Here is a 17,457-nt window from a genome sequence, read left to right on the forward strand (position 1 = left end):
TTAAAGAACTGCAAACCTCAACGTCAAGTCAATGTAAATGTGTAAATTAACCTCCAATGATGTGAAGTAGGCACATTTTGCCGAAATCGGAGCTGTGCTAGAAGAGCAAGCTTGTGAACATGAACTATCCTCGACCACTTGGCTTACGACTTTGCAATGAGCAAACTGCTCATTCTAGCCTCTGAAATGGCACCACAGGAATGATAACAGCTGTTGTTTTCACACTGTTGGGAAGAGAATGGCAAAAGGCTAAAGTATTTGGCTGCTCTGAATGTTTAAAACAGTTAATCTGCATTTGTACATTAGCAGTTGCTTTCTGTCTCTTCTGCAGCATAGTTTGTCTGGCTCATTTGCATACTTTGTTAATTATATTTCAACCTTCTTGCCTTTTTCAGGAAATCATATTGTATGCTGAAAAGGCCCTGCCACCTGGATTGGTACTGGAGAAGTTGGACAATTTCCAACAGCAACAGAGGCTACATGGAAGGACTTTGCTTAGACCTACTCTTTCAAGGTAAGTGAGCATGCATCATGTCCAGATGAAGGCCAGAATTAATTAAAAGTGAATAAAGCAGAGAGGCATTCAACTGAGCATGATATCAAGACGGTAGGAAAAGATACAGATGCCACTCATGTAGACCCATTGTGACCTCTACCAGGACATTGGTGGCAATCAAGGAAATGGCCAGAGGATTCTAAGCTGTGTGGGTCACAAAACAGGAGAATTACATGACTGCCATCGTAAAAGAAGAGGAGCTGTGGCCTCTTTTTTTCCTGCAACTCACAAGAAGCAGTCTTGCATCTAATTTGAATGGAAAGTCTGTTCTTTTTTTTTCTGAGCATTTCGAGTTATTACACTATATTCCTTGGGGCTCCCTTTTTCCGACTTAGGAAATAAATTAGCAAATAGCATATAGAACTGTCTTTTAAAACTGCTAACCTAAACTCAATTTATGGCTACAGACATTGCTCCGGTTGACACAGTGATGGTGTCGGAGGCTGTATATGAAAAAAAGTTGTATGTTCATTGAATGGGTGACGTAACGACTGTAAATGGCCATTCCTTTTAGTGCTTTGTCTCATAGTGGTTGGTTGAATGAACTAACAACTTCTTTTGCATGGGGATAACTGAGGTTTAATTACAGCTTAGGCTACATAATTGGGGTTACAGGAATACAGAGTTGGATGTTCTGTATAGCAGCTTGAGAATTGACGACATGCAACATGAGTTACTTGATGGTGAGGAGGAAGATGGCAGCTCCTGGTCGATGCTTTTGGCATGCTGCTTGCAGGTGCTCTTAAGGGGGGACCTGGGTCTTGAACAAAATTTTCTTATTATTGCTATTAATTTGAAATCAGCATTGTATATGTAACTTTTTGTGCTGATTTCAAATATGGTGTTAGTTTCTTTCTACATAAATGTGTTTAGTAGTTACAATAACCTTGGTGATTGAAGTTTGCAGGACGATTTCAGAAATATCTACTGTAGTAAAATTGCTAAAACTGCAAGGATCTGTTCCTGAATGTCTAAGGAATACAATAAAACTACTTTTATGGACCTGCCTTACTTCCAGCCAAAGTTATGCAAGTTTGAAGTTTAAGCTTTGCAAATACAACCTCCCCCTTTCTAGAGTTTCATATGTTTTCAAAATGTTCATGCAACGCAGACCTCTTACAAATAGCTTTGTTTTGTTCCTTCATTCCAATCTGAAATTTAGCGCAGAAAAAATGAAAATGCATTTATGCGGCTTTGATATGCCTGATTTTTTTGGAATTTTCCCATCTCTTAGACTGATAATGAGGTTGTTTTAAATATGTGTTCCTATCAATTCCTGTGTCACTATTGTTAATGTTGTTCAAAAGTTTTAATTGGAAGATTTTCCTGCGTACAGAGAGCAGTTTCCAACCTAGACTTTCCCTGATTTCAGAACCTCTAATTCTGTAGTCGTAGATAGCCGTGATGAATCTTGCAGCCCTTTTCTGAACACGCTCTAACTTATCTTCAAGGGTTTTTGTGAAGGGGTCCTAAGCCACACACACGTATTCCAACACTGGTAAGATATTAGAGAGGTACAATGTTTCCTTCAGAGCTTTTGGTGCACACTTAGTTTGGTGTGCATGTAGTTTGAATGCATTTGAAGTTTCAAACAACTGTAACTTTTTCTAGAATGCAGCTACAGCAATGTAATTGGCATCAGTGTGTAGCTCTGCTCTTCAAGAGAAAGTCTTGTGAGCCTGTTTTGCCTCCTCAGTGCGAAAAACTGCTTACTGTTGTTTCTGACCACATCACTGATGGGGACGTACTCATAGCACCATTTTTGGTGCCACTTCAACACCACTGGGACGGGCTAGTGTTGCGCACCATCGCATCATTACTGAAGGTAACTCTATCGTTCGCCGACGGCCTTATCGAGTTTCCCTCTCTGAACGAAAAATAATTGAAGAAAATGTAAATGACATGCTCCATTGCAATATAATTAGTCCCTCAACAAGCCCATGGTCATCCCCAGTAGTGCTAGTTGAAAAAAAGGACGGCTCGGTACGCTTTTGTGTTGATTACCATGCACTCAACAAAATTACCCGCAAAGATGTACCGTATTTACTCGAATCTAACGCGCACCTTTTTTCCGATATATCGTGTCCAAAAATTGGGTGCGCGCTAGAATCGAGTACGACCCTAAATCTCCGATATCATATCGCCATCGGCATTTCAAAATGGCCGCCTGGTATGCACTTCGAGCCTACTAGCTGGTCTAGCTGTCTATGCCTAGCTGCAGTAGCGTCCTTCGTGTGCTCTGGTACATGTGCTTTGGTTAGCCTACCCGTTTTCTGCGATTGACCGACCAGTATGGACGTGCCGAAGATTCGTCGAGTTCATCATGATGCCGCATTTAAACGGAAAGTCATCGTGTGTGCAGAGACGGACGGAAATCGGGCCGCATCACGCGCATTCGGAGTTATGGAAACATGCGTGCGGGACTGGCGCAAGCAGAAGGAAAAGATTTTCGGCAGCAAGGCTACACGAAAAGGTTTCAGTGGACCGAAGCAGGGCCGGTTCACCGAAATAGAAGAGCGGCTCGCAGAATATGTTCTAGAGCAGCGAGCGGCGCAGCGGCCAGTGACGACGGACCTGCTCAAAGTCCGGGCGATGCAGCTAGCCCTACAAACAGGGCTAACGCGGAGCGACTTGCTGGCTGTCTAATTTTATGAAGAGAAAAGGCTTTTCTCTTCGAAGGCGGACAGGGATATGCCAGAAGTTGCCTGAAGAGTACGAAGAAAAGCTGCACAGTTTTCAGCGGTTCGTTCTAAGTTTGCGCCGCAAGTACGGCTACCACCTCGGCCAGATTGGAAATGCCGATCAGACACCGCTGTACTTTGACATGCCTGCCACCACAACCGTTGAAAAGAAGGGGGCAAAGCAAGTGCGCGTGTTGTCTTCCGGCCACAAAAAAACGCGTCACCGCAATGCTTTGTTGCACCGCGGATGGACACAAGCTGCCCCCGTATCTCATATTCAGGCGCAAGACGCTCCCGAAAGGAATCGTGTTTCCGAGTGGCGTGATTGTGCGCGCCGATGAAAAAGGTTGGATGACAACGGACTTGGTCGCCGACTGGATCGATAACGTCTGGCGCAAGAGACCCGGCGGCAGTTTGGGCCTGCGTGCGATGCTTGTGCTCGACGCTTTCAAGTGCCATCTCGACCAACGCATCAAGGACAAGCTCGCTGCGTGCAACACCGACCTTGTCGTGATACCAGGTGGCATGACATCGCAGCTCCAGCCGCTCGATGTTTGCTTGAACAAGCCAGTGAAAGATAGGATTCGGGCGCTGTACACCGAATGGCTTGTGAGTGGCTGCCATGAATTCACTCCCAGCAACAGAATGAAGCGTGCCTCGCTGCAAGAGTTCACTGGATGGGCGAAAGATGCGTGGTGCACGATACCGTCTGCCATGGTCATCAAGGCCTTTAAAAAATGTGGCATATCGAATGCCATGGACGGCACCGAGGATGAGATGCTTTGGTCCGTCAGCAGTGACAAGGAGTTGTCTGACAGCGACGACGAGTGAACCTTGTGCCGGCATAGTGACAATCTTGGCAAGATAAGCCGTTTCCTTTTGTGTGTGTGTTTTTTAGTGCACCGAGATTAAATCTTTGCTTTTCCAAACGAGACAAAGTTGTATTGCTGTATGAAAGCGTTAGGTGCGCGGTACTCTTTTTCGCGGAGAACGGGTGCGCGTTACAATCGGAGCTTTTTTTTTTTTTCGGGGGTGGGGGTCATGAAAAACGGGTGCGCGTTACAATCGAGGGCGCGTTAGATTCGAGTAAATACGGTATAACCGATGCCGCGAATTGATGACGCCCTTGACTCCCTCCAAGGCTCCGAATATTTCTCGACCTTGGACCTCTTCTCAGGTTATTGGCAAATACCTATGCACGAGGACGACAAAAAAAAAAACGCTTTCGCAACACCCGATGGCCTTTACGAATTTAATGTTATGCCTTTCGGACTTTGTAACGCACCAGCGACATTTGAAAGAATGACCGACACTGTACTTCGTGGCCTAAAATGGAGAACCTGTTTGTGTTACTTGAACGACATTGTTATCTTTTCGGTAACCTTTCATGACCATCTCACGCGCCTGAATGAAGTCCTCACCTGCCTCGCTTCGGCAGGCCTTCAGCTCAACACCAAGAAGTGCCACTTTGCACAGAAGGAAATTAGAATATTGGGACATCTGGTCAGCCATGACGGCATTCGCCCATATCCTGAAAAAATCATTGCGGTCTTGAACTTTGCTCGTCCACAACGGACTACAGATTTGCGCAGTTTCCTCGGCCTTGCGTCCTATTTCCGACGTTTTATAAGGCACTTTGCAACTATTGCTGCACCACTTCATGAGCTGCTTAAAGCACGCAGCCCTTTCGTGTGGACTGAACAGTGCGAAACTGCTTTTAATGACCTAAAGCACGCCCTCACATCAGATCCTGTTCTTGGCCACTTCAGTGACAGCGCTCCAAATATCCTGCACACCGATGACAGTGGTCACGGTCTTGGCGCTGTACTTCTGCAGCGTGATGCAACATCGCATGAGAAAGTGATTGCCTTTGCCAGTCGGACTCTGACTCCAGCTGAGAAAAACTACACCATTACCGAGCAAGAGTGTCTTGCTGTCATCTGGGCTGTCCAAAAATTTCGCCCTTACCTATACGGTCGGCACTTCACAGTTGTGACCGACCACCATGCTGTTTGCTGGTTGTCTTCACTCAAAAATTTGACAGGCCGACTTGGCCGCTGGATTCTACGCCTGCAAGAATACCATTTCGACGTCACTTATAAATCTGGTCGCCGACACCAAGACGCCGACGCTCTCTCTCGCTGCCCCCTTTCGGAATCCACTTGCTGTTTTTCTTCCCAATTCATTTCCACCTCTGACCAGAGCCGACCATCTCTTTGCCCGACGTATATCACAACCGTTTGTTTTGACGACTCTGAGAACAAGCACGCTCTCCGCTCGCAGCAATTAGCCGATGCCTACTGCCGTCCTATCATCGACCGCCTTATCGGCGCTTCGGGCCCGCCCAATGCTAGGCTTCGCCGACAGCTTCGCAACTTTAAGCTCGAAGATGGCATCCTACTCCGCTACCTGTATTGCCCTGATGGAACTCGCTGGATTCCAGTCGTGCCGCGTGTGCTTCGCCCACGTATACTGGCGGCTCTCCACGATGATGCTATTGCAGGTCACCTTGGTTTTGACAAAACGTACAACCGCGTGAGAAAACGATTTTTTTGGCCTGGCTTATCTTCCACCGTTGCCAAATACGTCGCATCCTGCCTTCTGTGCCAACATCGCAAACGGCTGACTTTTTTGCCCGCTGTCCTTCGACAACCTCTTCCTTGTCCCACCACGCCAATCGACGTAGTCGGCATCGACTTATATGGTCCCCTACCTCTCTCCTATGGGGGTAACCATTGGATTATAACAGCTGTCGACCACCTCACACGCTACGCTGAGACAGCACCTGTACCCACTGGTTCCGCTGAAGAAGTAGCAAATTTCTTTTTGCGATCAATTGTATTGCGTCATGGCGCTCCTCGGGTGCTCCTAAGTGACCGCGGTACAGCTTTCTTATCGAAAGTCGTTGCCAAAGTTCTTCACGCGTCATCCACCCCTCATAAGACAACCTCAAGCTACCATCCTCAGACTAACGGTCTGAGCGATTTCAACGCACCTTGTTGGACATGATATCCATGTACATCACACCAGATCATAGAAATTGGGACACTATTCTACCATTCGTCACATTCGCCTATAATACAGCAGTACAGCGAACTACCGGTTACTCTCCATTTTTACTTGTTTATGGCCATCATCCCACTACAATTCTCGACGCTTCCTTCTTCTCTACACCCGACTACTCCACATCAGTACCTACCCATTTTTTATCTCGTGTGGCCAGATGCCGTCATCTTGCCCGCCTCAACACAGCAGCGTGCCAGGAAGACCGCAAGACTCGCTATGATTCTACACATCGAGTGGTCTCTTTTCGTCCTGGTGACGAAGTACTGCTTTATACACCATTGCGCACCCCTGGCCTTAGTGACAAATTCCACCACCGCTACGTAGGTCCCTATGAGGTCATAAGCCAAACTTCCCCAGTGAACTACAAAGTGACGCCTGTCGATCCCCCAGCTGATCGGCGCCACAGTGGAACTGAAATTGTTCATGTGTCTCGTCTGAAACCATTTGTGCACCACGATGCATCGGTTAGGTAGGAGCGGCCAGGCTGGCCGCTTCCGACCCCCCGGGCAGATTGTGTGAGCCTTCCATGGATGTTCTTTAATTTGTGAATGCCATGATCTTTCTCTTTCATTTGTACATACCATCATCATCGTCCCGCGGCGCCGGCTCCCGCACGCGCCTGGGTTTTGTCATCGGATTAAAACGCTATACAAGGCATCGCTGGCCTTGCCGTCACGACCCTGCCGTCTCAACCTAGCCTTCTTTGACAGTCTGTACAAAATATGTGACAGTACCATCCCCCCAAAATTGCAAAAGCTTGACATAAAGCTATGTACAGTCGAGTCCACTTATAACGATACCGGTTTTAACAATATATCGGTTACAACAATGAAAACCTGCTGTACCATCCACTTTTGTATGTTTTCTATGGTAAAATAACCCGCTTACTACAATGCCCCCTTGCCACATTATCGGTTATAACAATGAAGTCTCGCTCCTGAATTCTCGTGCCAAAAAGTAGTTGAATGCGAAATCCTTGAAAAGAAAAAAAAAGGAAGAAATTCCAGCTGCTGCACCCACCCCGCCGCGCGCTTATACAATAGAACCTGTTTTCTGGCCTTCTCCACATTGTAAGCCCGCGCGCCTTTCTTCCGCTGCCCTTCCACCCCTCGGAACACAAATGGACTGCGCCCATAGCTCTGCGCTGCACCACCCTCCGAAACACAAATGGACTTCGCCAGCGTGCCGACAGCGCTGATCCGCTATCTGCTCACTCACCTGCTCGCCCCTCATTTTGCGCAGTTTTGTAAATGGATTTAGTTGTTTGTGCAAGTTGATTGCGTCGAAGTCATTCCTGGCCACGCGGTTTCTTGTCTCGTTTGAATCGCCGCCGAAACGTAAGATGGCTGATCCATCCGCTGATTATCGGACAACGTTGCCAGTGAAAAGAAAGCGCATGGCTATCGATTTGGAGAAGACAAGTGCAGTATCGCGAAGGAGTACGCACTATCTCAACCGACGGTGTCGACGATCATCCGCTCCTTTGAGAAGTTCTACAAAGAAAAGTCCTCGCTTGACAGTGGGCGCAGACACATTCGACAAGGCGCCTGACGACGACAGTGACGACGATGATAGCGACGATGACGCGGTAGGCAGGCTGCCTCAACGTTGTTCTCACAAGAGGCCCTGCAGTTGATTCAGTACCTCTGGGGCTTTGTTTTCGCGAGGGACCTTCGGCTGCACTACGTGGTGTATTTAGATGCCATGGAGAAGGATGTCGACACGCTTCGCGTGAGGCAAGCAAGGTTAGCGGACATGGGGTTTTCTCGTGCGAGCCAGTGAGGTGTACGTGGTGAGATGCTTGCGACGATTTCACCGCAGGGGCCTGTGTGCTCCAATCTCCTCTGCTTTTAAATAAAAGTTTCATCTTTCTCTCTCTCTTTCCACCCCAGCGTTACTTCGGGATTTCTCAAGCTGAGGGGCAGCTGCGGCAACCTTCTCATACTTTTTACAAGACCCCTTTCGAGGCCTCCAAAACGATGTCTCGGCGGAGCTCGCATGTCACTTGCCGTCCGTGAGCCCTCTCTGCAGTTATGCTTTTTTTTGTGCAAACAGTTTATAACAATTATCGGTTATAACAATGGAAATTTTGTGGCACCTGAATATTGTTATGAGTGGACTCGGCTGTACTTCTAGAATCAGCGTAAGAAACTACATTTATTTCTTCACATGCCTGTTCCAGTGCCCTACAAGGTAAAGAAATACTTAAAATTGTGCTATAACATGGTATCACCATATTAATAAACTTTCCCATTAAGCCTAAACACATTGGCATATATTTCTGAAATTGACCTAATAAACTGGTCACTGTCCCATAGTGGAACTTTGCTGTTCATCAGATGCAAAGCCATGTGCAGAGCCCTTTGCTGGAGCAAAAGCTTCTATTTGCACTCCATTGCATACAGCGGTGCGAAGTTTATTATTTGCCACACTTATTGCGCACCACGGGAAAAAAACAATTTTGACCAATTTGCATAGTTAATCAAATGCGAAGTAGGTGCATAGCTCTGCTTATTCCTGCTATACCTTTCCATCGCTTGCAGTCGCACAGCCCACTGTCCTGGAGTTCCTACCGCCCGTTTGTTCCTCTTCACTTCGGTATTCATTTCATGACGACACTCAGTGTCGAGCAGTTTCTTGAGCACGCACGGCATGTTTCCTGATTCTATGTGCTAGATTCTTTCACCGTTTACCTGCAATATCAGAATCAGTAGACTCACGATCCCGCTGCCTTCATAACCGTTGTACTTCAGTACGTCGAGCATGGTGAACCTGTGCCGCAGTGGCAGATGGCCTGGCTTTATGCTCTATCTTAAGCGGCACACGCAGCGTTCCCCGGATGCTCTCATTTTTTATATATACAGTAAAACCTCGTTTATCCGGATCTCGTTAACTCGGAAATTCGGTTAACTCGGACATTTTTTCTGGTCCCTTGAGATCCGGATTAACGAGCTTTTACACTATATATATACAGTTGAACCCCTCTATAACGAAGGCCCTCAAGAACGAAATTCTCGCGACAACGAAAAATTCTGGCGCCCCCGGCGAACTCCCATAGGGTTCAATGCATTTGTCCCCTCTCAACAGCGAAGGGTTTTTAAAAAGCAGTCCCGCATTAACGAATGTTTGAGGTAGTGATCTGCAACATTTTTTCGGCACATCAGCCAGTCGGGAACATAGAATGGGCGAAACTGCAGCAGCACACTCATCCGACAAGTCGAGCCCGTTCATTTCACCTGCCAACAAGCACCGGCGCAGCCATTTTTGTTTACTTTCGGTTGGTTCGGTAATGATGATGATAGCAAAGCATTTTTTTTTTTTTTGCCCGCTGAAAGCTGCTTTTTGCTAGCCTGTCTGTTGGCCACTACGCATGTATGTGACGTTTCACGCCACGTGACGACACCGCCGGCCAACCGGGGAAGAGCAAGGAACCTCCTTTTTTTTTCTTTTCGCTAGTACGCCGACCACGCGACCACGCTATCTCGCCGATCTCGCCATCCGCCTTGTGCCGCTCGCGACTTGCCTGTGTACAGTGTTTTTTGTTGTTTTTTTTTACTGTCGGAAACATGCCGCCTCCTGTAAAGAAGCGCAAGTTTTTGACGCTGCAGGAAAAGGCTGCAATTATCGCCGAAGCTGAAAAAGGCAGGAAGAAGACTGATATTGCGGAGGAGTTCGGTATCCCGTGCAGCTCGCTTTCTACGATTCTGAAATCAAGGAATGGCATCATGGCGGCACTCCAGAACGGCGCGCGCGCTCAGAACAAGACTTTGGCAGCGCCGGTCTACGAAGACGTGGACAAAGCCGTATTTCAGTGGTTCCTGGACAAGAGAGCGAACAAGGTGCCTTTGTCCAGAAGCCTCCTGCAGCAAAAGGCGATTGACTACGCGTGCATTCTGGGGCACGACAACTTTAAGGCGAGTGCCGGATGGCTAAGTCGATTTAAAGCGCGGCACTGCATCGTCGCCAAAGTGTTGTCGGGGGAGTGGGCGAGCGTAGACGCTAAAGCAGCATCTTCCTGGATGGAAAAAAGTTACGAAGGCATAATGGACGAGTACGAGCCCTCCGAAATTTATAATGCGGACGAAACGGGCTTCTTCTATGAAATGTTGCCTTCAAAAACGCGAGACCTGAAAGGAAAAAAATGCCATGGCGGCAAGCTGAGCAAAAAGCGGGTCACCATTCTTTTATGCTCAAACATGGATGGATCTGACAAGCGTCCCCTCCTCGTGATCGGCCGGAGCAAGACTCCACGGTGTTTTAAACGTAACCGAAAGCTTCCGGTCCAGTACACTGCAAACCAAAAAGCGTGGATGACGCGCGCAATATTCACAAGCTGGCTGGAAGCCTTTGATATGGACATGCGAAAGCAGGGCAGATCTGTCTGCCTTTTTTTGGACAACTGCAGTGCGCACCACATTGAAGACGTTGCCCTGACGAGCATCCGCTTGATTTTTTTCCCCGCGAACTGCACATCCGTTATCCAGCCTTTTGATCAGGGGGTTATCAAAAGTGTGAAGTCTGCGTACCGAAGAAGGCTCATACAGCGGATGTTGCTAAACATCGAAATCAAGCGACCGACGGAAATTGACCTCTTCATGGCGCTGGAGATGCTTGCCGGCACGTGGATTGCTACTTTGGCCACGCTTGTCCAGAACTGCTTCAGGCACGCCGGTTTCGCAGCTGGTCAGCACGCCTTGGCAGAACCGGAAGCTGCAAGCGGTGACGATCTGCAGCCACTAACCGAAGCCTGGAACGCGCTTCGCAGTGTAGATACAATGGTGCCAGAGGCTGTTGAACTGGAGGACTTTTTGTGTGCGGACGCCGACTTGATCGTGCACGAGGAATTCAGCGACGACGCTATTATCGACAGTGTGCACAAAGGAAATGAGGCGAGTGACGACGAAGATAGCGAAAACCAAGCACAAGGTAAGCAAGTAAGCTCGCGTGATGTGCTTGATGCATTCGATGTGATCCGGACTTTTCTCGGCGACCACGACGACGACGACGAAGCTATGCATAGCTTATCAAGCTGTGAAGCCAGAGTCGTCAAGCTCCTGCACAGCAATGTCAAGCAGAGCAAAATAAGCGACTTTTTTAATTAAATCTTGGTTCTGGAAGGTAATGGGTGTGCTTATTTGTCCATTTTCGCGACAGCGAAATTCTCGCGACAACGAAAAGGTTTTCCTTCCCCGGCGGTTTCGTTATTGCGGGGTTCGACTGTATATATAGTCGAACCCAGATATATTGAACCCGGATATATCGAATTTTGGTTATATCGAACTCACGGAATATCCCCTTGAAAATCCCATGCAAAAGTATAGGGAAGCCGCGACGTATATCGAACTCAATTTCTTCGGTCGCTCGATATATCGAACTCCGCACCACGCACTGGAAAGTGTGCCTTTCCCAAAGACGATCGCATCACCCGTGGCCATTTGCCGCGTGACGTTTTCAAGCCACGCGCGGAAGTAATGAGAGGGGACACTTCGGCTAGGGCAGCGCCACACCCATTCCCTAAAGGCGCGCGCATTTGCGGTTGTCGTTTTCTGCACACCAGCATGTGACGTTTGCAAGCCATGTGCATGAATGAACCAGAGAGAACCGGTGGGAACGAGAGGGGAAAAACACGACAGAGCGAAGCGCGAGGGTGTGCCCATTCTTTTGCTCAGCTCTCCCTTCCTCTTTCCCGGCCTTCGTTCGCAGTAGCACGCGCTACGCATGCGCCAAGCCAGCTCAGCCTGTTTTCAGACAGAACGTCGGACGCTTTCTCCAGCGTGCGTTGCGAACCCTCTGCGCGCGGCGGCTGACGTGGCAATGGCGCCTGCAGAAGTCAAGAAGCGGCAGGTCTTTTTTTTTGTGAGAGTCGTCTATTTTTATCATGCTGTAAGCGCAGTGTAGCATAAGATATGGCATTACGAAGCGGCATTTTTCTTTTTTTTTGCTGGAGTCGTTTATCTTTGCATGTATGAATCAATGAAAGCACGCGGTCAGCTGCGATCATGACACCGGCTTTTAGCATTTTTCACTTCAGACAGCATTTGCAGCTACTGTATCACGCTTTCCAATGATTTTGTGGCAGTGGACTACGCCCACCCCAAGCGCGGCGTGATAATCGAACCAGACTTGTGTAATCAAGCCATCACGGGCAGTCTGCCAAGTTCGCTCCCCACCGCCGCAGGAGCTATCAAAAGATAAACACTCCGCGACGTTATAGCTGCGCAGCATCTTGGCACGCTGCCAAGAAATGAGCTGTGGATGAGACGATCGAAATGGAGTGCGACATGCAAGCGAAAATACTGGCGATTTCTGCCGCGGCGACACAGCAACCTTGTTTTGAGCTGCTGCGGTGGCTCGAACGGCAGAGGGACCAATCTCTTTCTGTATGGAGGGACGCAGTTCCAACAAGTTGGAAATTTTTTGCTCTGTTGCTGCCGCTCGTCACTCAGATCGCTTAATTGCTTGCGTGTGAACGAGCTGGCCTTAATGCTTTTTTTTTCCCCCAAATTCTCGGTTGCTAAATTGGAGGGTGGGTTCATTATGCGAGTGAGCTGATTACGCGGGAAATACGGTATCGTTTTTTTCGCATCGCAAGTGCCATTCCAAGCCAATTTCTGTATATCGAATTATCGATATATCGAACTATTTCGTGATTCCCTCCGAGTTCGATATATCCGGGTTCGACTGTATATATACATTTGACGACCGATTTTTCGGACACCCAATTTTTCGGACATCCTTGATTATTCGGACTTTTTCCCGGCCCCAGGACATACCTTATAAAGTCAATGCATTACGCTGCTCAAAATTTCGGACACTAGAGTGTACGAAAGCGTCAGCCGGGCCAACTGCCACACATTTTGAGCGGTGTCGCCGCCATCTTGTTTACTTTTTCCTTCGCTAGCCTCGAAACCGGTGCCGGCCTTGCGTGCCGTTTCTTAGCTAAACACGCTGGATCGAGGCTATAATGATTGCCTAGCAGCTTCCGTTTCCGGGACAATGTCGCTGCCGGGGTGGGTGCTTTTTTTTTTTTTCTTTTAGCGTGATCGCTTCTACTGCCTGTTCCTCTGTGTGTTTGCCGTGTAGGCCTAGCCATGGTCATGCTGATGCGAGAACTACATTCTGTCACTGTGGCTCGCATTTTATTGAATCAGCTTCAGTTCTTTTTCCGGATTTTATGTTTTTTTATTTTCGTGCAACGCTACAGCGAGAAGGCACTCAACGGAGTCGGTGTTGTGATTCAGTGTTTGGTGGTTGTGGTGTGCCTCGACAGTGGGAAAACCTACTCTGTCGATTTGCTTGGAGCACTTAGTACCCTTGCCGATGCGTGGAAGTCTGTAGCACCTACAACGCTGCCCAATTGCTTCCACGACGCGGGATTTGTGCTGAATGACGAGTCGGCTGCCTCGGACGAGGAGAGCGTCGTCAAGCAGTTGTCAGGCAGTGAGCAGTTCATTCACGACCTTCTCACTGCTGGTGTCGAAATTCCATGGGCTGTCTCATTTACAAAGTTCACAGACGTGGACCACCAGTTGGAACTGTGCTCTGGGCTCATAGATGCAGGAATTATTCGCCAAGTGCTTGTGGAGTCTGAGAGCGAGGGCGATGATGACTCACCTGCAGCAGCGCAGCCGACGCAAGCTGAGCTGATGCAAGCGAAATTCAGGTGGACCTGTTAGCACGGAAGCGGAGCATGGTGCAGAAAAGCATTTATCACTTTTTCCGGCCTCAAAATGAATAATAGGCAATAAATTGAGCTTTTTTGGTGCACATTTGTTTTTTCGAATATTTTCTTGGTCCGTTGAGAGTCCGAAAAATTAGTCGTCGACTGCATATATATATATTTGCTCTTTATCGCGTACGTCCAGAAGGTCACTGGCGATTGCGAGAGCAGTTGATATGATCGCAAGGGCAGGAAAGAAACATGCGCAGTGGCCGCCGCAATGGCGAACTAAACAAAAAAGAAATTGGCACCAGTCGTGGTGATCAATGGGAAGCGCGAGACACGGGGCCCACCTCGCTAGCGTGTGCGCCAGCCAATCAGCAGCTGAGAACGGCTTTCAGAAAACCTGCAATGGCAGTCGGTCTGCTTGAGCGATGCCATTTTGACATGCCTCAAAATGCTCACAAAGAAACAAGCTTCAAAACAAGTCCAATATGGCGGCGATCGGCCGGCTGCCTCGCCCGCAGGGCGCAATGAAATTTTGAACAAATTTTGTTCCTTCTGCGCGTAATCCAGGCATTTATCATTAGTCGAATCAGCTATTCTACTCCATACTTACCCCTTAAGGCAGCAGAACGACAGAAATTAGAGAGCCTCATCCGCACAAGTATTAAAAGAGCCCTTGGACTCCCGCGCTGTACTTCCACCGCTAGCCTCCTGCAGCTGGGCATCCATAACACATGGGATGAAATCGCGGAAGCAGTGCGCACTTCACAGGTAGAACGGCTCCGCCTAACCGCCGCAGGCAGATCCATTCTAGAAAAACTGGGCATCGACACTTGGGGAGGCGCTCGGACAAAATCTGAAATAGACATGGCTGTACGGGACAGGCTATGGATACCTCCGCTGCCAAAAAACATGCATCCCGAACACCATACGGAGCGTCGGGAAAAAAGAGCTCAAATGCTCAGTAAGAAATTTAGCCGCTTGCCGCCGGAGGAAGTAGCCTTTGTAGATGCTGCCGGAGGGGCAAGCCCCTTTATGGTTGCAGCGGTATCGAATGGGTCGGGTAGACCGATCACCGCGGTCACCCTGAAAACTAGATCTCCTGAGGCAGCTGAGGAAGTGGCTGTAGCTCTACCCTGCGCCCAGACAAAGGCGCGTTTCATGATCTGCGACAGCAAAACTGCCATACGAAATCACAGTCGTGGGTTGATTGCTCCCCAGGCAATTCGAATATTACAGCAATCACCAATCTCGCGAACTATACAGCTGATTTGGACTCCATTGCACACTGGCGTTCCCGGCAACGAATCCGCCCATGCCATGGCTGGAGGGCTCTACCACCGAGCCGGCGGCAGAGAGGGGGGGCTTGGAGCGGGGACCATAGAGTGTGCCAAATCTTACACAGAAATTCTGCTGCATTATAGACTCAGTAGACGGGTGGCTGCTGCGCTAGCCCCTACCCTAAATTTCAGGCAGGCCGTCGCCTGGCGTCGCCTTCAGACTGGGACATTTCCGCACCCGTTCCTGGTGAGCCATATGCTCCCAGGAGAAAGATCTGAATTCTGTGCAAACTGTGACTCGAGAGGGACCCTCGAACACATCCTCTGGGACTGCCCCTTTTCTCCCAGGAGGGGTCTAAATCTGACGCCGCAACTCTGGGAGACCATGCTGCGCTGCTCGGACCCTGGGCTCCAGCTAGCCGTTATCCAGCTGGCCTGGGACGCCGCCGGCCAACAACGTCTGCCGGCCTGCGTCTGAGGCGGGGCACCCGCCATCCATCCCAAGCGACGGAGGGCCGGAGCCTCTTCATCCGCTGGAATCAATAAAAAATTCTGCTCTCTCTCTCTCTCCTTCTGGGCCATTTTGCGGCTCCCATGGCACTTTAAAAGTCAGTTTTATTATGTTTCTCGATCAAATTCAGCGTTGATATTTTTAGGACACGTGCTTGAAGGTGCAAACACTCCGAAAATGCATTTTTCTCAAATTTGTGTTTTTTTGTCCATTTTTTGCTATTCTAAGACCTGTGGCCCCCCTTAACCTTAAATCATACTGTCACCCACCACTGCCCTTTTCCTTCTCTTTTTCTCATTGCATTGTGCAGAGTAGCATGCCAGATGGTCAACTCTCCGGCTGACCTCTGTCAGAGGCTTTTCCATTCAGTAAGCACATCTGTCTGTCATCAGATCTTTTTTCACGTTTTCCTCAGTCCATGTTCAATTCCTGAGAGATTTTATATCTGTTATGGTCGAAGATTGTCCTTTGCTTTCTTGCCTGTTTCTTGTTGTTCCCATTCATTTTTCTGGTGTGCAGCAGCTGTGCTTTCATCAGCGAAGTCATTCTTGTGCAATAACCTGTTGGCATGGGGAGGTCACTGGATAAGGGCAACCGCTATGGCTACATTTATTAAATCAAAGCTGGAAGAGTGGCAGCATCCAACTTAAGGGCAAATTCTGCAGCACTTGCGTCGGCGCTGCCTCTTTCACTCTTCGGCACGCGGCCAGTGCTGGCACGCGCATCGTTACAGGGCTTCCCCCAGTCGATCAGTCAATAGAAGAAATAAAAAAAGGACGGTGAAGAACATGATCAAAACAAATAATAGGCATGAAAAAGGGATGCTAGTAAGTTCAGTTCAGTTTGAAGGTCTGTAAAGGGCCATTTGGTGGGTAAGCAATCTCAGGTGGTCGAGGCTGGCTGCTGTGCAGTGGACAAGTGGTGCCATAAGGGGAACGCGCAGAGGGATGTGACCAGCATAAAGATTCACCCAAGGATGATAAGCACTGTCCATGGACATATTGAAGGCCAAGCTTGAGGGCCTGGCTCTGACCATTGAATTAGCTGGGGAATGCTGCAGTGATGAATGCACCTTCATTGGGATTTGCGGGCAACATTTGGTGTGCAACATACAATCTTGTGCAGCTGATGGCATTGCGTATGGAAGGTGTAACCAGAGATGTGGAGGTGATGCTTCAGATACTGGCAGCTAAGGAATGGGGCACTCTTTATGGGAGAGCTCAAGGGGTAGCGGTACCACTACAGGCAAACGAACTGCGTTGCAGGGTTCCAGAGGCCATTGGTCCATCAGGCTAACAATGGCCTGGCCAGTGGTGCTGTTCAGGGGAGGCACATTTGTGCAGTTGAGCAGAGTGCTGTGAGGCACACCCATCACTGCGTTTGCCAACATGGCAAACAGTAGGCCAGGCACCTCACCCAGCTTGACAGGGCATGGCAGTGGACTTAAAGCCACTGAAAAGTCCTGCTGGCATGTTTGGACCATGAGGACGTGCTGCCGCGGTGACATTGTGGCAGCGCCCGATGCGTTTCTTGCAAGAGTATCGGAGACGCTTGGCAGAAGTGGCAGGGCACCAACTGTTGATGGCTGCAGCGTGCTGTGCCCCCAGGATGCAGCCGGAGGCGAGTGCAATGCTGGCACAGACGGGGGTGAAAGCAGGTACTTAGAGTGGCAGCAGGATAGGATGAAGTATGCCAGG

General features: G+C 48.9%; 1 protein-coding gene across 2 annotated transcripts in view; it reads left to right on the forward strand.

The window, feature by feature from the left end:
- The window catches only part of LOC146172134 (uncharacterized), an 80,106-nt gene that overhangs the window by 25,721 nt on the left and 36,928 nt on the right, over positions 1 to 17,457 (forward strand). The window contains exons 5-6 of one of the 2 annotated variants that reach the window (XM_084586072.1): positions 396 to 514; positions 15,598 to 15,753. In XM_084586072.1, the coding sequence (XP_084442198.1) occupies positions 396 to 514; positions 15,598 to 15,727 (249 nt within the window). In that variant the 3' untranslated portion in view covers positions 15,728 to 15,753. Of the gene's footprint in view, positions 1 to 395; positions 515 to 15,597; positions 15,754 to 17,457 lie in introns of those variants that run through there. The other variant, XM_084586074.1, reaches the window with a different exon arrangement.

Source organism: Amblyomma maculatum, unplaced genomic scaffold, assembly GCF_055883805.1.
Source record: "Amblyomma maculatum isolate TAMU_Amacu unplaced genomic scaffold, ASM5588380v1 scaffold_13, whole genome shotgun sequence".
Taxonomy (NCBI): Eukaryota; Metazoa; Arthropoda; class Arachnida; order Ixodida; family Ixodidae; genus Amblyomma; species Amblyomma maculatum.